The 20,042-nt window shown below is 39.4% G+C and overlaps 1 protein-coding gene across 1 annotated transcript in view; it reads right to left on the bottom strand.

Annotated features, from left to right (window-relative positions):
• The window catches only part of FRY (FRY microtubule binding protein), a 140,549-nt gene that overhangs the window by 26,009 nt on the left and 94,498 nt on the right, over nt 1–20,042 (bottom strand). Inside the window, exons 39-51 of the mRNA XM_081327598.1 lie at nt 16,527–16,712; nt 15,940–16,138; nt 14,640–14,761; nt 12,019–12,206; nt 11,541–11,635; nt 7,806–8,413; nt 6,826–6,923; nt 6,564–6,734; nt 5,306–5,446; nt 4,059–4,238; nt 3,357–3,518; nt 2,985–3,059; nt 1,742–1,912 (exon numbers count right to left, since the gene is read on the bottom strand). Coding sequence (XP_081183724.1) covers nt 1,742–1,912; nt 2,985–3,059; nt 3,357–3,518; nt 4,059–4,238; nt 5,306–5,446; nt 6,564–6,734; nt 6,826–6,923; nt 7,806–8,413; nt 11,541–11,635; nt 12,019–12,206; nt 14,640–14,761; nt 15,940–16,138; nt 16,527–16,712 — 2,396 coding nt within the window. The remainder of the gene's footprint in view (nt 1–1,741; nt 1,913–2,984; nt 3,060–3,356; nt 3,519–4,058; nt 4,239–5,305; nt 5,447–6,563; nt 6,735–6,825; nt 6,924–7,805; nt 8,414–11,540; nt 11,636–12,018; nt 12,207–14,639; nt 14,762–15,939; nt 16,139–16,526; nt 16,713–20,042) is intronic.

Below are 20,042 nucleotides of genomic sequence, written 5' to 3'. Positions count from 1 at the left end.
AATAACAGGAAACATATTACAACACCACCTAGCAACACTGCTATTGTTATAGGAACAAGTTTTCCATTATACATACATTCCACTTTGTATCCTGACAGCTACTGTCCCCAGTTGAACTGTAGGCCCAATATTTAGACTATTTAATTATCAATATATCAATATCTCATATTGATAACTGTTGGAAAGAAATGTAGAATTTCAGGAATTATTCAGCAGATTTGGCTCTGAGTTTTGCTATCCAGAGTAGAAAAGCTGTACCATAATTCCTGTTCTAATTCCAGATAAATTCTTTTCAACTTCTTGCATTTATTTTACCTACAAAACGTTATTGTTACTCCAGCAAATTTATTTTCTTTAGAATGCTTTGTTTTAATGTTCCAAATTTAAGCACAGCATAGGGCAAAAGTTTATTTTTCTTTCAATGGAATTTATTTCCAGTTCAGCTCATCAAGCTGAATAATGTAATTCAGGGGTGTCAAACTGTCATGCAGAAGCCACGCCCTCCCCATTGCTGGCAATGGCAAAACCGTCCCTATACGTTGACGTGATATCGCGAGTTTGACATGTCTGATGTAATTCAAAATCAAACAGCTGGGTAGTGATGGATGTGCTTCAGATCCTGCTAAGTAGGTAGTATTAGATGCTCCCTTTTTAGCAAAGCACCCTCTCATCATCGACATTAACAATCCTGCTGAACAAGTTTGTGAACAGATCAAGATGCCAAATTGTTACTACTATTTATCCTGTCTCTCACCAGCCTCTTCAGGACAGCCAAAATCTGACCTGTTATATAGGGGATATTTATCTTTAATGTGGCAAGAGGATTTATTTACAGGATTGAGGTGAGGCTCACAAGTGATATGACCTTCCCTAAATTATTCCTTATTTTATGAATCTCCTCCATTTCCTTCATTCACTGCCTGTTTTTCTTTGCAGAAGGGAATGTGTCAAGATGTTGTCAGAATACTAAGCAGCATTCTTTAGGACCCAGTGCTGATCTTTACTCTAGTTAACCAGAAACAATTATTTCTAGAGGGAAGGGATCCATATTAACTATAAAAATATTATTGAGAAACAAAATTAATCACAAACAAGACCATGCAGATTAAATTTTGCAAGCAATCTGCTAACAGGCCTTTTGAGCAACTTCAGTTAAAAACGGACAGGCTTTTACCTGCTAAGACATAATTACAGGCCCTCAAGCTCCTGTTTTTCTTCTGCAGAACACCAGTCTTTCTAAGTGCTCTATCTTAAGGCAATGGAAGCATTAAAGATTTACACAGAGAAAGCTTTAGCTTTAGCTTTCTGGAAAGTCACTGATGAAATTGCCTGCTTTTAAAACTGTTGTGCAATGGGTTTATGAGGCATGTATTCAGATCATCAGTCAGCATGTCAGGCAGATGGTTAAGAATGGTTAAAGTATTGTATTTTATTTTAATGTATGGAAAACAAACTTTTAGCTTTAATTTTAGTATTAGAGTAGTACATTAAGCTCTATGCTAAGATTTTCATGCTGGGCAGCAAAAGATCATGGACTTTAAATATATTTGGCATGGTAACCTGCTGACTGTTATGTCCTTTTACTCCTACTGTGGAAAATGTTCATGCAAAATCAAGAATTATAGCTACTCAATTATACCCTTGCTAAAATATAAACAGAACATTATTACTGATATGAAGGGCAAATATGGGGCTTAATCTATGATAGGAGTAAAGATTTGTCAAAAAGAATGTACCGTACCTCACCATCTTCTAATTCCACATCTAGGAAATCAAAATCTCTAAAGACTCGGAACTGTTGCTCACTGTTGGAATCATCCATATTCTCTTGTTCACGTTGTCCGTCTTCTGAAGCTACTAGACTAGTTTGGTGCTCAATCAGATCCAAATCGCCACAAGAAGAAAAAATGACCTAAACATTGGAAAGGAATGACTTTCCTTTAAAAACTCTTCTGTGGTTCCTTCTAGTAGCTTTAAAACTAATGAACTAATCAGAAACAGTATTTTCAGTACACACCTAATTCCTTCAGAGGATATTTTTAGAAGACTCTTTTTTATTATTTATGCTGGATAGGTGCCTTCAGATTAAATTTGAACAAAGATACAACTCTGAACTGTAGAAAGCCATCCAATTACTTCCTAATGGCTGCAGACCAATGCGGCCTTAGTTTATCCAAGCACTTATGGAAAAAAGATGCAACTGCAAAAATAGGCATTCAAAGGAGCTTCATAAAATCCACCACTCCCCACAGTTGTTCAAGTTAAAACCTTTGGATTACTTAGAAAGCATTTTAATTTTGCTGACCTAGTTTTTAAATTTAATTTTATTTGCAAAAAAATGCAGGGTTGCTTCTTGGTAGACTGATCATAAGCTATCAGCAAATAAGCCAATTGAAAAAATAGGTATGCACTACCTATTATTTTACTAAAGTGTAGTCTAGATGCTGATACTGGACATTCCCTCCAGCAGGAAGTTTGAGATAATACAATCTCACTACTGTATAATTCCTGAAAACAAAAAAAATAAACCCCAGCTCAAAAACTGGGCAATCCCAATATTTCAGAAATTTTCGTTTTTACTATTTCATTTACTAGTAATAATATAGATTTGCATTTTAAAAATAAATGGCATATAGAGATCTCAAAGGAAGTAGCAGTGTAAAGTATCACCCTCAACACTGCTGTTATATGGCTAGAGAACTCGTCTGCTGGCATGTAAAATATATTACAGTCCACAAAAAGTGCATTATTATTCTAGTGGTGATGACAGCATAAGTCTCCACTCTCACAGCCTTCCATTATAGATAAGCTCACAACTGGCATCTTAGCCAAAGCTTGTCAAAAGCCAACTCGTCCTCCACCTGTAAATCCAGCAGGAGCCATGAATTCAGGAGGACTATGTCAGACAAATGAAAGACAGTATCTGAAACTGAAGATATAAATTAATTGTGCATAAATGGTATAAGAAGAAATATGAAACTTACTGAGGGGTTTTTGCTCAGACCAACCTCTTGACCACAAAGACTAAGAACATGCACCAACTTTTCTTTTGTTCTTTTCTTTAAAAAAAATAAAGGTGAAAGAAAAGGAGACATTTTAAATAATAATGGTACACATATGAATTTTTAATGAGAAAAAGTAGGAATGTAAAGAAATCCATAACTTCAGTTCTAATTCTACGTAATTTTCATTAATTAATTATCACAATTTAATCTGGCAAAATATTGCCTTGGTATTATTTGGACCCTCTATATTTCAATACTTGTTAAACAATATTTCTATATTTCTGAACAGCAATAATTAAATCTAAATTAATGGAACAAACCACCATTACAGAAAATCAGTAAGAATTTTACCTGAGAATACTGAGGTCTCTTCCAACTAACAGGCACAAGGACATTGGAATTAGACCCAGAAGATGTTGAAGATGTGCTACGTGTGACAGGCATTATTCTATGTTTTCCATCACGACCCGAAGAAGTCTGCAGCTCATCATATCGCTTGCCAATAATTGGTGTCTTAAAGTAAAACATCAATAAAAGTTTAAAATTTACATATATTATCCCCACAGTGCATAAAGCAACTCTGGCTAGTAGATGGTTTTCAAATTCAGAAATTCTATTCTTTGAAATTCTTGATTTCAACAATTGAATAAATAGTATGAGGCAATAGATTAATTTCATATGTATAACATATGGCTTATCTTTGATCTGTGCATGATCATATTCATTAAACTTTGGCTAAATGGCCTATTCTGCTTAAACCATTAATTTGCAATATTAGTTTGTAATAGGAAGACTGGTAGTGCAGTGGTTAAAGTGCAGTATTGCAGGCAAAGTCAGCTCATAGCCCTCAGCCAGGAGTTCGATCCTGGCAGGACTCAAGTTTGACACAGTCTTCCATCCTTCCAAGGTTGGTAAAATGAGGACAGAGATTGTAAATAATGCATACATTGTAAACCTCCCAGAGAAAACTATAAAGAGCTGTGGAGCAGCTAACCCTAACCCTAACCCTAACCCTAAATGCTATTGCTATCTTAATTATGATAAATACAGTACCTCGGAAATATCAAACTGGAACTCTAAAGTTTTTCCAGGTAATTCCTTGGATGCATTATTCCAGATACAATGTATTTCCATTTTTGAAATATCACTATGCTGATAAGAGGGTAGAACCAGGCTTGCTGAGCGTGCAACCACCAATTTAAGTATATTGAGGGCTTCTCGCCAGTGAACGCTCTGTAAATAAATATTTGCACAAACATTCACATACAGTCATATGCATTGAACAAAAATATATTTGTAACATTAAACACATCAGAGACTGATTGTACTGAACAATATAGCAAATCTGAGTACTCTGTAATAATAATATTTTGAAATATTCCATGTTAAAAACCATATACTAAATACAAGAAGAAAATGTTAGTAATATTACAAAATATTATTAAGGCTTCTTATTACACTTCTACCTGGCACAGAATTTGACATCTTAGCATCTTTTACATTTTCTAAACACAATTAGTACTTTAAAAGAAAGCAAGATAATATTGGATGTTTTCAAAAGATTCCAGATTTACTTTATTTTCTAAAACAATAAAAATAGTCAATGTTCTATTGTACATTAATTATTGATTAGTTTATTTTTGTACAATAACAAGTTTAAAATAGCCAAATGAGTGTAGTGATGTCTTTGCCCATTGGTTCTATTTTCTACAGTATTTCCCTTTATTTTGTCTTTATTTACCTATATCAGACAGTTTTACCAGGCCAATTTAATGTATTTATTTACTGGAAACTTTGCTTTTAACAATTCCTGAATAAAGTAACTATAATAAAAAAACAACAGCATTTTACTAAGCCATCACACAGAGATTAATATGGTATTTGCTCATAATTAATATCTGTCATCTACTGTACAATTTATTGCCATAGTTGCCCATTCTTTTGTTCTTAACCTGCTTGCAGCTTCTACAAACCACACAACTTACTACATTGCAAAGTTATCAGATTCTGCTAGCAGGAAACAAATTTTGCTTTGTGAAGTTTAATTACCCTTCTGTAGAGGAACAATTTAATTGGTGCAGAATTTTGTACTGAGTCCCACAATGTATCTGCAGATTTGATTACAGTGTGATAATTTCTGACAAACATTGCAAGAGCAAGAAAGAAGTTGGGAAAAGTGCTAATCCACCGTTTAACATTGTGAAGAACTGTGGTAGGTCTTTGAGATTGAGACATGGGAAGAAATGAGTGAATTACTACTGGTTTCTACACAAGTACTATGAGCAAAGTCTCATACTCACCTGTACATATTTTTCTATGGTCTTTAGTACTTCCATGTTAAACTGTTTAACAGGTAAGCTTGATAAATCCATATAACTAAGAAGACTATAGATTATTTGTAAAAGTGATAGTTGCATGTTAGGGAGCCCCTTTTCCAGTAGCTGTGAAAAAAATTAGAGAAACTCATGATTCTTAAAAAAAAACAATTACTATAGACAGCTAAAGATTAGAATTTTATACTGTAACTGAAAACAGTTTAATGTAGCAAAAATATGTGGACATCTGATATATTAATTAGGAAACATAGATGTTAGGACTGCACAATGTTTCCAATTAATTTCAAAAGGTTCTTCAGAATGAAGAATGAATATATGAATGAATGCAGCATCTGTCTACAAGTCTTTAAAGGAGTCCTGTCTTTTTCCCAGACTGCATTGTGGCTCTAAAGCTGCATTTATATTTGTCACCACTTTTGATACTTTTTTGCAAGGCCCTGAAGACCTGGTTTTGCCAATGGGTCTGAAGAACCCAAAGTGGGATTGAACCCATCAAGTGGCTTGTTTCATTGATTGTTGTCACCAGGAAGGGGTGTGTGTGTTGTTTTTTACTGTTTGTACATTGGATTTTTATCTTTGGAAGCCACCCAGCATCACTGAGAGTGAATGGGCAGCCATACAATTTTTCTTAAATAAATAAATTTTAAACTGTTCCTGCTCCAAGGAACCTGGAGCAGTGCACAGCCTTATTGGCTATAATCATCACCACCTTTTTTATGTCATAAATACTATAAAAAGGTAAAGGTAAAGGTAAAGGTTCCCCCGCACATGCGTGCTAGTCGTTTCCGACTCTAGGGGCCGGTGCTCATCTCCGTTTTAAAGCCGAAGAGCCAGCGCTTGTCCGAGGACATCTCCGTGGTCATGTGGCCGGCATGACTAGACGCCAAAGGCGCACGGAACGCTGTTACCTTCCCACCGGAGTGGTCCCTATTTTTCTACTTGCATTTTTACGTGCTTTCGAACTGCTAGGTTGGCAGAAGCTGGGACGAGTAACAGGCGCTCACTCTGTTACGCGGCACTCGGGATTCGACTCGCCAAACTGCCGACCTTCCGATCGACAAGCTCAGTGTCCTAACCCACTGAGCCACCGCGTCCCTATAAATACTATACATTTTCTAAAAAATAATTTCCGTAATATGTATTTAGACTCAATCTTGTTCTAAATCTTTCAGGAAAATATTGTTAGAACTATTAGAACAAGGGATAATTAACTGAAACATACCTCAGCAAGATAAGTAATCATATTCAGAGTAATGTCAGCAAATGCTTCATGAAGATAACGGCAAACAACATTCACCCAAGTTGCACAATCTCTTGTATAGCTGTGTGTTTTATAGAGAGTCATGACATGTGCAAGATTTGACAACTTTGGGTTCTTTTCTTCTAGACAGACCTAACAAGTGAACAACATACATTAAAAACAAAAAGAAAAAAAAGGTAGCCCTGAATTTAGTAAGATCCACATAATATTAAACATAGAGTACCTGAGCAATCCTCTCTGCTATATCCTTGCAGAGCTGATTTGGGCCATCAAAGTGCTGAATTAAATGAGGCAGAAGGCATAAAACATTCAATGGAAATCCTGACATTAAAAAAATAGAAATAAACATAGATGTGAAGCTGTAATGTATTATATGATAATAAATGAAACTGACTGAAAACATACATTATGTACCAAAATTACAATCCATATCTCTTTTTCTTAATTCTGATTGTGGAAATAATTGGGTACTTTCAGTTGTTTGTCGTTTCAGTAATATGCAAAATGTAATTGCTATTAATTATTGCATATAATAATACAAATGTATATTAATTATACACATAAGATTTCATATGGAATAGAAGGTGTAGTTTGTAGGTTTTTGTGCCTGGGGGTAACAATGATAAAATAGTAGATATACTTTCATTCTCCTAAGGCAGGGGTGCCAAACTGCTGGCCCGCGGGCGATATGTGTCACGCCAAAACCATGCTCACCCCATTGCCGGCAATGGGGAAAAAAAGTCATGATATGTCACGACACGTCATGTGACATCGCGGGTTTGACACCCGTGTCCTAAGGTAAAGAGTTAACTGGCCATCTTCTTACATAGAGGTAAGGAGGAATGTCACAACAACATGGACAGAAAGCTAGAGGTAAGAAAAGAAGGGTAATTTCCCTCTTCTTCTTTAAATTTTAAATTAGCACCCACTTCATTAATAGAAGAAAGTAGAGACTGAACTAGAGGAAGAATGGGGAAACTTGGAATATGACACAATATGCATTATTTTCATTATAATTTACCAGGAAGCAGAGACATATGACATATGACCTCCTAATATGTAATCGCTTAGCCTGTTTCCAAGATTTTGTAATTAGCTATTTATATAAATACATACTATATTACCAAATCCAAGTTTAGCTTTCAGTATTTGATGTTCATTTTATTTTTGATAAAGAGTAAAGAAAACATGTATGAGATGTACCTATAGCCTGAGAGGAATCGACCATGGATACACGTGACACTGGAGTCAGCAAACTGAAGAGCTGGAGTGTGAGATCAGTAGTTGTTAGAGAAGTAAAACCTTTAAGCAGAAGTTGTTGGAGCCCTGAGAAATCTGTCCATTTTAGTTGTCCTTGTAGCTTTTCTAATTTTTCCCTGTTTTCTACTTTATCTAGTGGCAGATGAATGAGTAGCTTACTGAGCAGTCTTAGTGCCATTAGATATTCAAATTCAAAATCAGACTCCATCAAAGCCACTGCTCCCCAGAAAATGGTAGCCAGCAGGTTAGTTGGATTGTTAATATTGGTAGGATCTGAAAGACTGTCCTTCAGAGAAGTGGAGCTCCTAGTTTTGGAGGAAAGGCCTTGCTGTGTGCAAGCCTGAATCCTATCCAGGGTGGCACTGCGCGGGGGATCAGAAGTTCTATCCACAACCCCAAACTTTTTAGGCACTGAAAAACTCCTCTGGTGTCTGCTACGCTCAGCAGTGCCCGTACTGCCACTGGCAGTTCCTGAATTTACATTAAGTTGTCCTGTGCTCTTCCGATTGGCTGTCAGTTTTGCATTTGATGTCAAGTCTGGTGAGGATGAACTAAGAGAAAACAATCATATGAATAAATTATCAATTTAATTGCAGCTGCAATACTAAGCAGAAATATCATCAAGGAGAAATTAAAAACAAAGCTATTCCTTCCATAGATTTTCTGCTCATTGAACTTAATAGACCATGTCATGCGGAAAAATGGTGTGTCGCATTCATTATGATAACTATTACAAATAGAAATTCATTTTCTGCCAACAAAATTCAAGAGAATTGCTGTTTGAATACACATGACTACGGTTACATAGCACCTATTATTTGGATTACAAATATTTGTTTATTTAATTTGGTGCCCCCCAACTCTAGTGTGATTCTGGACAATTCACAATATAATAAATAAAAGAAAAATTATATAATTTGGACAAACATACAACAAATGACAAATCAGAAAAGAAGGAAAAGATCAAGACGGCAAATCAAGAAGTCTATATGGCCCATCAACATCTAACACTGATCATCTGCTACATGAGGGAGATAATTTCATTGTCCAACCTACACAGTATTTTCTGCCTTTGGATAAAAGAATAAATTATGAAACATAAGAATATGTGCAATATCTAATTGATAAAACTGGCAAAACGCTTGTCAAAAGGGCATCTTTTCCTCAAATAGAAATATTATTTTTTAAAAAAACATACAAAGAATAAGAATGTCCTTACAATTTTATCATGGTAAGATGAGCAACTTAGAGGCAAATAATACAAATGCAATTATAGACAATAGGCAAACTGATTTATAGGAAAAGTCTTCCAGAGTGGTCAGTGGGCAAAACTACAAAGGATATAAATAGGGACATTTTGCTAGTAAAACGGTCTTGAAAATAGTTCTATCTTCAGGTTCTGGTTAAATCAAACTAGGACTGCTAAGTGCGTTTCCATCTATTAAATAAGAAGATGAAGCTTTTAGCTAATGCTAAACAACCCATGATTTGTTCTTTCCATATATAGTATAGGCTTGTGCTGCTTCCCTCCCTTTGATACCCTCAGAAGAGCCTGCTGAAGCTTCCTCCTCTTCCTCGACTGATCCATGGAATTGCCTGCCACTTTGCTAGGGGGAGGGGGAACAGAAGGAGCCATGGATCCCTAGGAAAAGTGCACCCTCACTCTCCATTCTGGCACATCCCTAAGCGCCCCCTCCTGCAAGAAAGAAGAAGGCTCACCCCACTAGACCCATATTATTTTTCACATTATCTTAAAAGATCACTTGGATAGCAAATTATAACCTCCATGAAAAGTCTCCCCTTACGGGGAGGGAAGACTTAGCTAATATCAAGTATATAAAGCAGGGGTCCCCAAACCCCAGTATGTGGATCATCACAGGGCCGCAACACGCCAGAAACCAAGCCGTGCAAACAAGCGAAGCCTCATCTGCAAGATGCAGACAGCACACAAAACCACACTCCTTCCAGTCTGCGGAAAAACCTCTCTGCATGGATCCAGTCCCTGGTGCCCAAAAAGTTGGGGGCTGCTGATGTAAAGGGTAATCTGCCCTCCTAATTAAGGCCTTCAGACTCTTTTCTGAAACACTAGCGACCTCCTGATTTCTTGCCAGATTTCAAGGAAAATAAATTATTGTGCTAAACCTCCCGCAAGTGCACTGTGTAAGCCATCTTTGTCCTCTATGTTTTAAGAAAACATTTTTAGAAAGCAGAGAGTAAAATTATAATGGAATGTATGAAAGATTTAAATGCATACAATACAGCACTGAGTCAAAGGAAGGAAAGGAATCCCTGTGGACTTTACCCTGCTAGTCGTTGCTGATTATAGGGGGCAGCACTCATCCCTGTTTCAAGGCTGTTGAGCCAGCACTGTGTTCTGTACCAGCCTGCTACCGGCCTTGCAGAAAAGGCAACCCCTTTACAGACGGCAAGAGGCTGGAATACGTCTGCCAAATTTATTACACAAACAAACAAAACATGAAACAAGATACCGGAGCTGTGAAACTCTATCGGAGCGGTTGCTTTCAGCAAACCAGCCCTCCCCCAAACATTCCCTTTATAAAGAGTTCAGGGCGTGGCCTCTCTTTGCCTCCTTCCGAGAAGTCCCACAGCCTTTCTCTGCTTGCTCCTACTTGACTGCCTCCTGCGTCGGGCGTCCTTGAACAGGGCCAGCTGTGGGTCATCTTCATCCACACTGTCAGGCTCACACAGCTGGGTCTCCACCAAGTAGGAGGGGCCTGGCTGGGGGCTCTGCGGAGCCTCCAAGCCATCATCAGCAAGTTCTTCAACACCCCCCTCCTCCCCCTCATCTGAGTCATCCGACCCAACTGCCAAACCCACAGGCTGACCCTGAATCACAACACACTGACTGAAGATGTTTCTGTAGTCATGTGGCCAGCATTATATTGTGCAGTACTGTTTCCTCCCCACTGAAGTGGTACCTATTTATCTACTTGCGCTTGCATACTTTTGAACTACTAGGTGAGCAGAAGCTAGGCGAAGACAGGCGGTCACCCTGTTACATGATGTTCAGGTCTTGAACCCAGGCTGTTGGCTTCATTTTTCATGCACCATTCAGAAGAGTATTTCCTTTTCTGTTTCTCCCCCCCCCCTCTTTATTCATGCATCATTCTACTCTACCAACAAGCTAGTAACTTGACATGACAGGAGACAACATAAAGGTGAAGGTAATACTTGTTCATCTCTAAAAGGATTCAGATTTTATTATGCTTCACTGCTGGGAAACAAGGAAACTACTAGCATTTCAATATCAAATGTTTTGTAATCACTCACAAATGTCAATATATTCAAATCGTTCCAAAATGTAACATAACTGAGGTGGGAAGCTTGTGACACAAGAGGTGACTTTCCCTCAAGCCATGCCAATTTTAGTAGATGCTTTATTTCAGTTTTTAAAATTCTAATAATTTCTTTGACAGGGGAAGTAAATGACGCATTTGCAGCTGTTATCACAGCTGAAATCCAGATGAAAGATTTCTATATGGACATAGAAAACTAAATACTGTATGCTGATCTAATGAAACAGGAATATGTAAGCCTTCATAAATAATGGCACTCATTTTTGAGTCTCTGAACTAGTCCACGCAGTTGCATTCTGAATTCTATAGCCAAAAATTTACAAAAAAATGTTATATTTAATTGAACAGAAAAACTCATTACCGTGATAAAACTGTCAAAAGATCACTGTTCTTCAGACAATCATAGAGAGTATCTACAGTTGCTTCTAACGTAAGAAGGGCTTCCATAACATAACCCTGCCAAAGATACAGAAATATGATCATTTCAATATATTTATTTTACTTATTTACTTATTTTACTTATTTCTATGACGACCCATTTTAAGCAAACTCTGGGCAGCTCCAAGAATACCAGTAATGTGAATCATAAATGTCTACCGCCTAATCTTAGTTTTCATTAATTATTCAAATGCACTTTTTCATTAAATATTCGGAATTAATAGTGAAAGAGATACTGTTTATGATAAGCAGTGCATACATTTGATATTGCTAAGCTAAAGTTAAGAAAAAAAGTAGCAAAGAAACTGCTAGTCCTTGTGAAAAACACTGAGCTAGATTGTCCAACAGTGAAAGGCAACTTTTTGTGTTTCTACAAAGACAAGATAGGACTGTATTTATACCTGAATTTCTTCTCCATGTTCTCCTATAACTTCCACTAATCTTGAAAGCAGATCGGACAATGCATGGGCTGAAAGTGGCTGTTTTAGAGCCCGAAATATCTGAAAAGAGCGGCCAGCATAATGTCTTGAGGAACTAGAAAGAGCTGTTTGCAATGCAATTTCACTAAGATGTTGCTCCAAATGAAAGCCTAATGAGAAAACCAAACCAAACCAGGATCAATGTCATATTATCTCATAGATAATACATGAATTTGAAATATACATTGGAAATTTTCATTTTTGAGGCAACAAAAATATGAAGAAAGATATTATCAGGAACTCTTAAATTTTTAATCATAGGGAGGAAGCAAATGCAGGCTAATGTGAAAATGATTATCTGAAGCATTTATTTATTTATCTATCAAATTTCTACATTAGCCATCTCATTTACATGATTCTGGGTGATTTACCATAAAAACATAAAAAGTGGCATAAAACCATAAATACAACAAAGTTAACAGACTTAAGGACAACGTAAGTTAGTTAGAAAGTAAATTATTATATATTTAAAAAGATGGAGGGAGCACTCTCACCTCACCAGTCACCCCTGAGGTCGGTATCACTCGTCAACTTCCATGCCAATTGGCAGCACCAGGTCTTAACATTCTTTTGCAAAGACAGAAGAATTGGGTCTCACCTCACCTCTGGGAGTAAGATGTTGCAAAGATGACCCACTGGTCAAAATTCTTTAACCAATGGGATCTGCAGTATACCCTCCCTGTCTGATCAGGTGGGATGGGACAATGTAACTGGGATGAGACAGTTCCTCAGAAAGGCTGATCCCGTGCCACAAAGGGCTTTAAAAATGATAACCTCAAATTGGACTCGGAAGCAAACTGGTATCAATGCAGCTTGCATAGCAGAGGTGTTACATGTCTGAGGGTCTCTCAGAACTGTTCATTGCCAATGCATTCTGCACCAGTTGCAACTTCTTCAAGAATAGTGCCATATAGAGTGCATTGTAGTATTACATATAGGAAAAGATTAGGTCATGAGTGACTGAAAAAAAGGCTTCTTGATCCAGGAAAGGGCAAAACTGGTATACAACATGAAGTTGAGCAAAGGCCCTCCTAGCCACAACTGCCACCTGCTTCTCGAGCAGAAGTTGTGAGTCCAGGAGAAACCTACAACTATATAGTGGCTCTATCTGAGGCAGTGTAACCCCATTCAGGATGAATGATATAAACTCCCAGTTACAGAGAAACCTATGCATAGCACTCCATCTTACTAGGGTTCAGTTGCAGCCTGTTTGTACCCATCCAGATCCCCACAGCCTCTAGGCACCATGAAAGACGGTTCATAGCATCCCTTAATTCACCCAGGATGGAGATATACACCTGCAATATACCCTCCTGTCTGATTAGGTGGGATGTGACCTCAGTATACTGGGTATCATCAGCACACTGAATGTAGCTCCTCTTGTGGTGATGGATGATTTCACCCAGCAGTTTTATGTAGATGTTAAAAAGGAGACAAGAGAGCAATGAACCCTGCAGTACCCCACAAATCAAGGACTGCAGCTGCACCTCTCTTTCCTGATCAACAGCAATTGGAACCAGTCCCATAGGAAAGAGGTAAACCACCATAAAACTGTGCCCTCCATCCCAACTCCTAAAGTCAATCAAAAGGATACCATGGTTGATGAACTCTACCAAGAGGTCAAGAAGAGCCAGGATGGATGTACTACCTCCATCCTGCTCATGCCAGAGGTCATCCAAAAATGTGACCAATGCTGTTTCATCCCATATCCAGATCTGAAACATGAGTGGAAGGGCCCAGATAATCCTTTAGAGCTGCAGCACAACCACTACTTAACATCTTCCCTAAAAAGGAGAGATGGGAGACTAGATAAAAATTAATCAAGAATTATCAAGTCCAAGAATGAAAAGGGGATGTACAAACGTCTCTTTAAATGGTTCCCGAGAATGTCATTTTCTATCAAGAATGAATAATCTGTCTCTAGGATCCACCCACATGTCATCTCCGAGGTGCCTCAATCAACCAGAAGGGGCAGGGATATGAATCACAGGTGGCCATGCTTATAGACCAAAGATTCTGTCCATTTCCTCAGGTCCAACAGAATCAATCTGATCCCAAATAAGACTGTTCCCCAGGCATTTCCAATGTACCATGCTTAATGAATTAAAGAAATGCCTTTAAACTCTTTAGAGCTTCATGCACTCTTTACTGTAGAGAATAATTCAATGGACATTTGTCAAGATATTAAATGGTATTTCAAATTTTGTCGTTGAATCATTAAGGAATGCTGGAAAAATCCCTCACCTGAATCCTGAGAAAAATCAGATTCCCTTCAATTTGGTCTGCCTCTGTTATAAACCATAGCCAAATGGGAGATCAATAAAGCAATCAATAAAGCAATACAAGAAAAACCAGTTTTTTATTCCCCTAATTTATGGCAATACTCAAATCATAAAAACAAATCTATATGCCATGATTTATTTTATTTTTACTAGTGATCATGAGCAACATTTTTTCTGAAAACTAGGATTTTGTCCAGCAAAATAAAATTTGAAAAAGCTGCTTGTTAAGTAAATATGTTATAAAATCAATTGGTTTAGTACCTGATTTAGAATCTTTAAAGACAGACACAACATGACGCAAGAAATTGGTAAGCTGCTCTGCACTTTTTGTATTCTGGTTTTTGGGTGTGATATCTTCATGGCACCAGAGTGGACCAAATGCCCTTAAAAATCAGAAAATTGATATATTTTATTTTGAGATTAAAATAAATTATTTTAAATACCACAACACAATGGCACAGTTCACATACATTCTCCTTCAGATGAAGACTGTAGGCCAGGGGTGTCAAACTGCCGGCCTGTGGGCCGGACGCATCATCCCAAAACTGTGCCCACCCCATTGCCGGCAACTGAGAAAAAGCTCCGATACGTTGCACGATGTCACGTGACGTTGCGAGTTTGACATGTCTGCTGTAGGCAAATGGTTTACAGTATAGACAAGCTGTAACATTGTATAAAGTAAGTCAACCCAGGAGTTGAGGTTCCAATAGTTCTAGAGACACCATTTTGGGGAAAGCTGAATTATTTGATACCGTTATTAAGAGCAAATGATCATACGAAAAGTTCTGAAAAGTTACCCTCATACTAAATAGATAAGAATGAAGAGCTTCATGGACATTATATGGCCACCATAGAAAGCAGAAGAATGCCCTCTTAAGATGATGACCTTTCATTGAACTGTGGCTCTTTCCTTGCTCATTCTCACTAAAGCTTGTTGTATTGTCAGGACAGTTAGGTAAGCCTTGTAATTATTCTAAGAGACCGTTGATATGCACAATGTATGAATGTTTATCCCTTTTTAAAAAGTCTAAGAAAAGATGGCGAAGACAGTTTTAGTCTCTGATGCAGAAAATATTTCCCATTTCAGTTTTATGAAAAATAAAAACAAAGATTAATGCAAGAGTCTGCTCTGAATTTCAATGGGGAATGAAGTATTTGAGTGGCAGTGCAATCTTTATTTCATAGAGTGATGCTATATTTTTTTTAAGAAGCAATCTGCCAGCCAAAAAAGAATTAACGTATTATACTCTTTTCCCCACAACTTGAAATAAATTGCTCCAAGAAAATCAAGTGCCTTTTTACATCTGTTTCCTACACCTGTTTTATACTAGCATTCACTTCTGGCTAAGATTAGAAAGAGGGAATCTCAGTGGCGTTTGCAAAAACTGTCTCTTACTTGTAAAGCAGAAAATGAGGACACCGTGCCCATGCCGTTATACCCAAGAAACCTATAGGTGAAGGGTACGTTTTTCAATGAATTATGAATTAATACAAATTCTTTTAAAAGCACACCATAATGCTTTTAAGAATTAAAATGGGATATTTATTCTGCCTTAGTTACCTGGTGGTTAGAAACTCTATTAGTTTGTTTGCCTTTTCATTTGTTTCCAAAGTTGGGTCAATGTCTTCTATCTCCTGGGTGATTTGTGGGAGATTTCCACTGCTCCCTCCAAGGCTGATGCTGGAAGAGGTGGAACTAGAGCTGAGCCCAGAGTCTGGCACAGGGGAAGACTGATACTCCCGCAGAAAGTCAAAGCCACCTAGCAAAAATGTGGAAAAAAACTATATAAACATAGAGGTCATAATTTTGATACGATAAGATAACCTTTATTGTCATTTTTTTACTGTGGGCACAACGGCACACATCAAAAATGAAATAATTTTGCTACATCACATTCATTGTGAGATAGATCACATACATACAAGCGTACATATTTTATTAAGAAACATAGGAAAATACGCCTTTGAAGAAAAATCTGTTGTAGATAGATCCAATCAAAACATAGTACTAAAACAGAATTCTGCAGAAAAGGAATCTTTGCTATATCTTTCATTCTTTTCTATGTTGAACACCATAGAATTACGTAAGTGATGACAGCCAAGCTCAAACAAAATTGAAATAAAACCTAGGAACTGGTTTTTCCTTACCTGTATAGAAGAATTCAGGCAAATGCACAGGCTGGACTGTAAGCGTCTTGGTTTCATTCATCTCTCTAGTCTGAAGAAGCATTGAGGCTATCGCTTGAAAACTGCTGTTGCATGACAACACAATTAGCAGATGGAGTAACAGCTTCTTGCTATGCTCAAAGACTTCTGGACGATAATGATCAAGGCCTAAAGAAAACAATCAGGATGCCTGATTAATTAAGAAGCACAAAAAGTTCATACGCTAGAAAAAGTGAAAAGTATTTTAATAGCCTTTTATTTGGGAAAACCAAAAATATAATTTTATTCTTGTTTATAAGTTTGCATGATTTTTGAATGCTCTAAAAATTAAAGCTGTAACATTTAATTGGATTAATCTATTGATTGATGGATGGATGAATGCATCATTGGGAAACCTGATTGGTTAGGTTGAAGACAAGTCACTCTGGAAGTTTTATTTGACTGATTGCTAAGAGCGGACATTAAATTGGCACATAATTAAAAAGTTAATTAGACTAGAGCTGCAATATTTAATTGTATTAATCAATTTTAATAATTGTTTGTAATAAAGTATTAACACAGCTGAATAAATCTTGACTCCTGTTGATATATATACATGGACACAGTCATAACTAAATTATATAATAGTAATTTGTCATGCATTCTTCTGGGATTTTTTAAGATCTAGTTTACAGCCCCAAAATTCCAAGGACATCTCCCATTAAGATATTATAAGGCATTAGAGGAATTCCATGTCTAATACTCATGTCTTTGAAAACAGTACTTCACATGACCCATCATCCTAGCAACAACAAAAAATTTAACTAAAAACAATAAACATTATACTATCTAAGACTACAATTCTAAACATTAGAGGAAAAAATTGAATCCAGTGGTTGGTAAACATAAAAAAAATCTCATCGGACAATCAGTTAATCCAGAGGTTCTCAAACTGTGGATTACAACAACAATGGGTTTGTGAACAAATCTGAGGGGTTTACACTTACTCTGCTCTGCCTGGATCTGGATGACCTTTGCTAAGCTGCTGGCATTAAGCTTGCTAAGTTTTCTTTAATAACCTTTGCACTTGGAGTAACAGTTCCTATTATATCCCCAACCTGTTCTGTGGGGTCATGATCGTGGTGTTCTTGCCTAATCTCATTGTCCCTGTCTTCCAAGGTTGGCTATTTGGGATTTCTTCCTGGAAGGCATCATGCTGAGTTTTGGTACTGATGTAGATACATGTTCAAAGCAGCCCATAGATACATGCTCAAAGCAGCTTTGTCTTCTCTATTCTTTCAGAAGCATGAGGCCTCATGACAGGAAGTTTACAGCACTGTCAAAATGTTGTCTGCCAATGTTATTCAAATTCATGTATTATTTTAGTGATTCATATCACTTTCCAAGTCTGAGAATCCCAAGAACCAGTTAATAGTCCTAATAGTATTTCAAGTTCTAAATGGTGACCATTTAATAACTTCCCACCGATAGTAAAATGTGACTGATGCCATTTTAGAATTAAAGTGTAAAGTAAAAGTACCATAACAAAAATTTAGAGAAACCACTACATTGTTTATTTTTTTCCATACAGAATGTATGGTTTCTGATTCTATAAGGACATTATTGTGGGAATTTCTGTCCAAGATCATCTGTCATAATTTATTGCCATTTTTTCATAGAATGTAATATTTTATTTGAGGGAAAAGATACTCTATCAGGTGATATGAGAGGATTGGTAGGAATAATACAAAGGAGTACAAAAATGGGCCAAGAATGAATGAAAATACCGTATATACTTGAGTATAAGCCGAATTTTTCAGCCCACTTTTTGGGCTGAAAAATTCCACTTCGGCTTATACTCCAGTCAACAAAAAAACTTACCGAGGACTTGTGCGCGGCCGAGGCTTTGGTGCTTCCGGGATCGCGCGCACCTCTCCCAAGCCACCGCCGTCCGAGACCTGCCGAAGTTTGGGGAGGTTTGGGGAGGTGCGCGCGCACCTCCCCAAACCTCCCCAAACGGCAGGTCTCCGTTCCTCCGCGCCCTGCCTGCCTGCTTCTTTCCGCAGCGGAAAGAAGCAGGCAGGCAGGGCGCGGAGGAACGGAGACCTGCCGACGTTTGGGGAGGTTTGGGCGCCTCCCCAAACCTCGGCAGGTCTCCGTTCCTCCTGCCGACGTTTGGGGAGGTTTGGGCGCCTCCCCAAACCTCCCCAGGTCTCCGTTCCTCCGCGCAGACCTGCCGACGTTTGGGGAGGTTTGGGCGCCTCCCCAAACCTCCCCAAACGTCGGCAGGTCTCCGTTCCTCCTGCCGACGTTTGGGGAGGTTTGGGCACCTCCCCAAACCTCCCCAGGTCTCCGTTCCTCCGCGCAGACCTGCCGACGTTTGGGGAGGTTTGGGCGCCTCCCCAAACCTCCCCAAACGTCGGCAGGTCTCCGTTCCTCCTGCCGACGTTTGGGGAGGTTTGGGCGCCTCCCCAAACCTCCCCAGGTCTCCGTTCCTCCGCGCAGACCTGCCGACGTTTGGGGAGGTTTGGGCGCCTCCCCAAACCTCCCCAGGTCTCCGTTCCTCCGCGCAGACCTGCCGACGTTTGGGGAGGTTTGGGCGCCTCCCCAAACCTCCCCAGGTCTCCGTTCCTCCGCGCAGATCTGCCGACGTTTGGGGAGGTTTGGGCGCCTCCCCAAACCTCCCAAGGTCTCCGTTCCTCCTGCCGACGTTTGTGGAGGTTTGGGCACCTCCCCAAACCTCCCCAGGTCTCCGTTCCTCCGCACAGACCTGCCGACGTTTGGGGAGGTTTGGGCGCCTCCCCAAACCTCCCCAAACGTCGGCAGGTCTCCGTTCCTCCTGCCGACGTTTGGGGAGGTTTGGGCGCCTCCCCAAACCTCCCCAGGTCTCCGTTCCTCCGCGCAGACCTGCCGACGTTTGGGGAGGTTTGGGCGCCTCCCCAAACCTTCCCAGGTCTCCGTTCCTCCGCGCAGACCTGCCGACGTTTGGGGAGGTTTGGGCGCCTCCCCAAACCTCCCCAGGTCTCCGTTCCTCCTGCCGACGTTTGGGGAGGTTTGGGCACCTCCCCAAACCTCCCCAGGTCTCCGTTCCTCCGCGCAGACCTGCCGACGTTTGGGGAGGTTTGGGCGCCTCCCCAAACCTCCCCAAACGTCGGCAGGTCTCCGTTCCTCCTGCCGACGTTTGGGGAGGTTTGGGCGCCTCCCCAAACCTCCCCAGGTCTCCGTTCCTCCGCGCAGACCTGCCGACGTTTGCGGAGGTTTGGGCGCCTCCCCAAACCTCCCCAGGTCTCCGTTCCTCCGCGCAGACCTGCCGACGTTTGGGGAGGTTTGGGCGCCTCCCCAAACCTCCCCAGGTCTCCGTTCCTCCTGCCGACGTTTGGGGAGGTTTGGGCACCTCCCCAAACCTCCCCAGGTCTCCGTTCCTCCGCGCAGACCTGCCGACGTTTGGGGAGGTTTGGGCACCTCCCCAAACCTCCCCAAACGTCGGCAGGTCTCCGTTCCTCCTGCCGACGTTTGGGG

This window comes from Vipera berus (genome assembly GCF_964194415.1).
Source record: "Vipera berus genome assembly, chromosome: 4".
In the NCBI taxonomy this organism is placed as follows: Eukaryota; Metazoa; Chordata; class Lepidosauria; order Squamata; family Viperidae; genus Vipera; species Vipera berus.
This window is presented reverse-complemented; position numbering and strand designations above follow the sequence as displayed.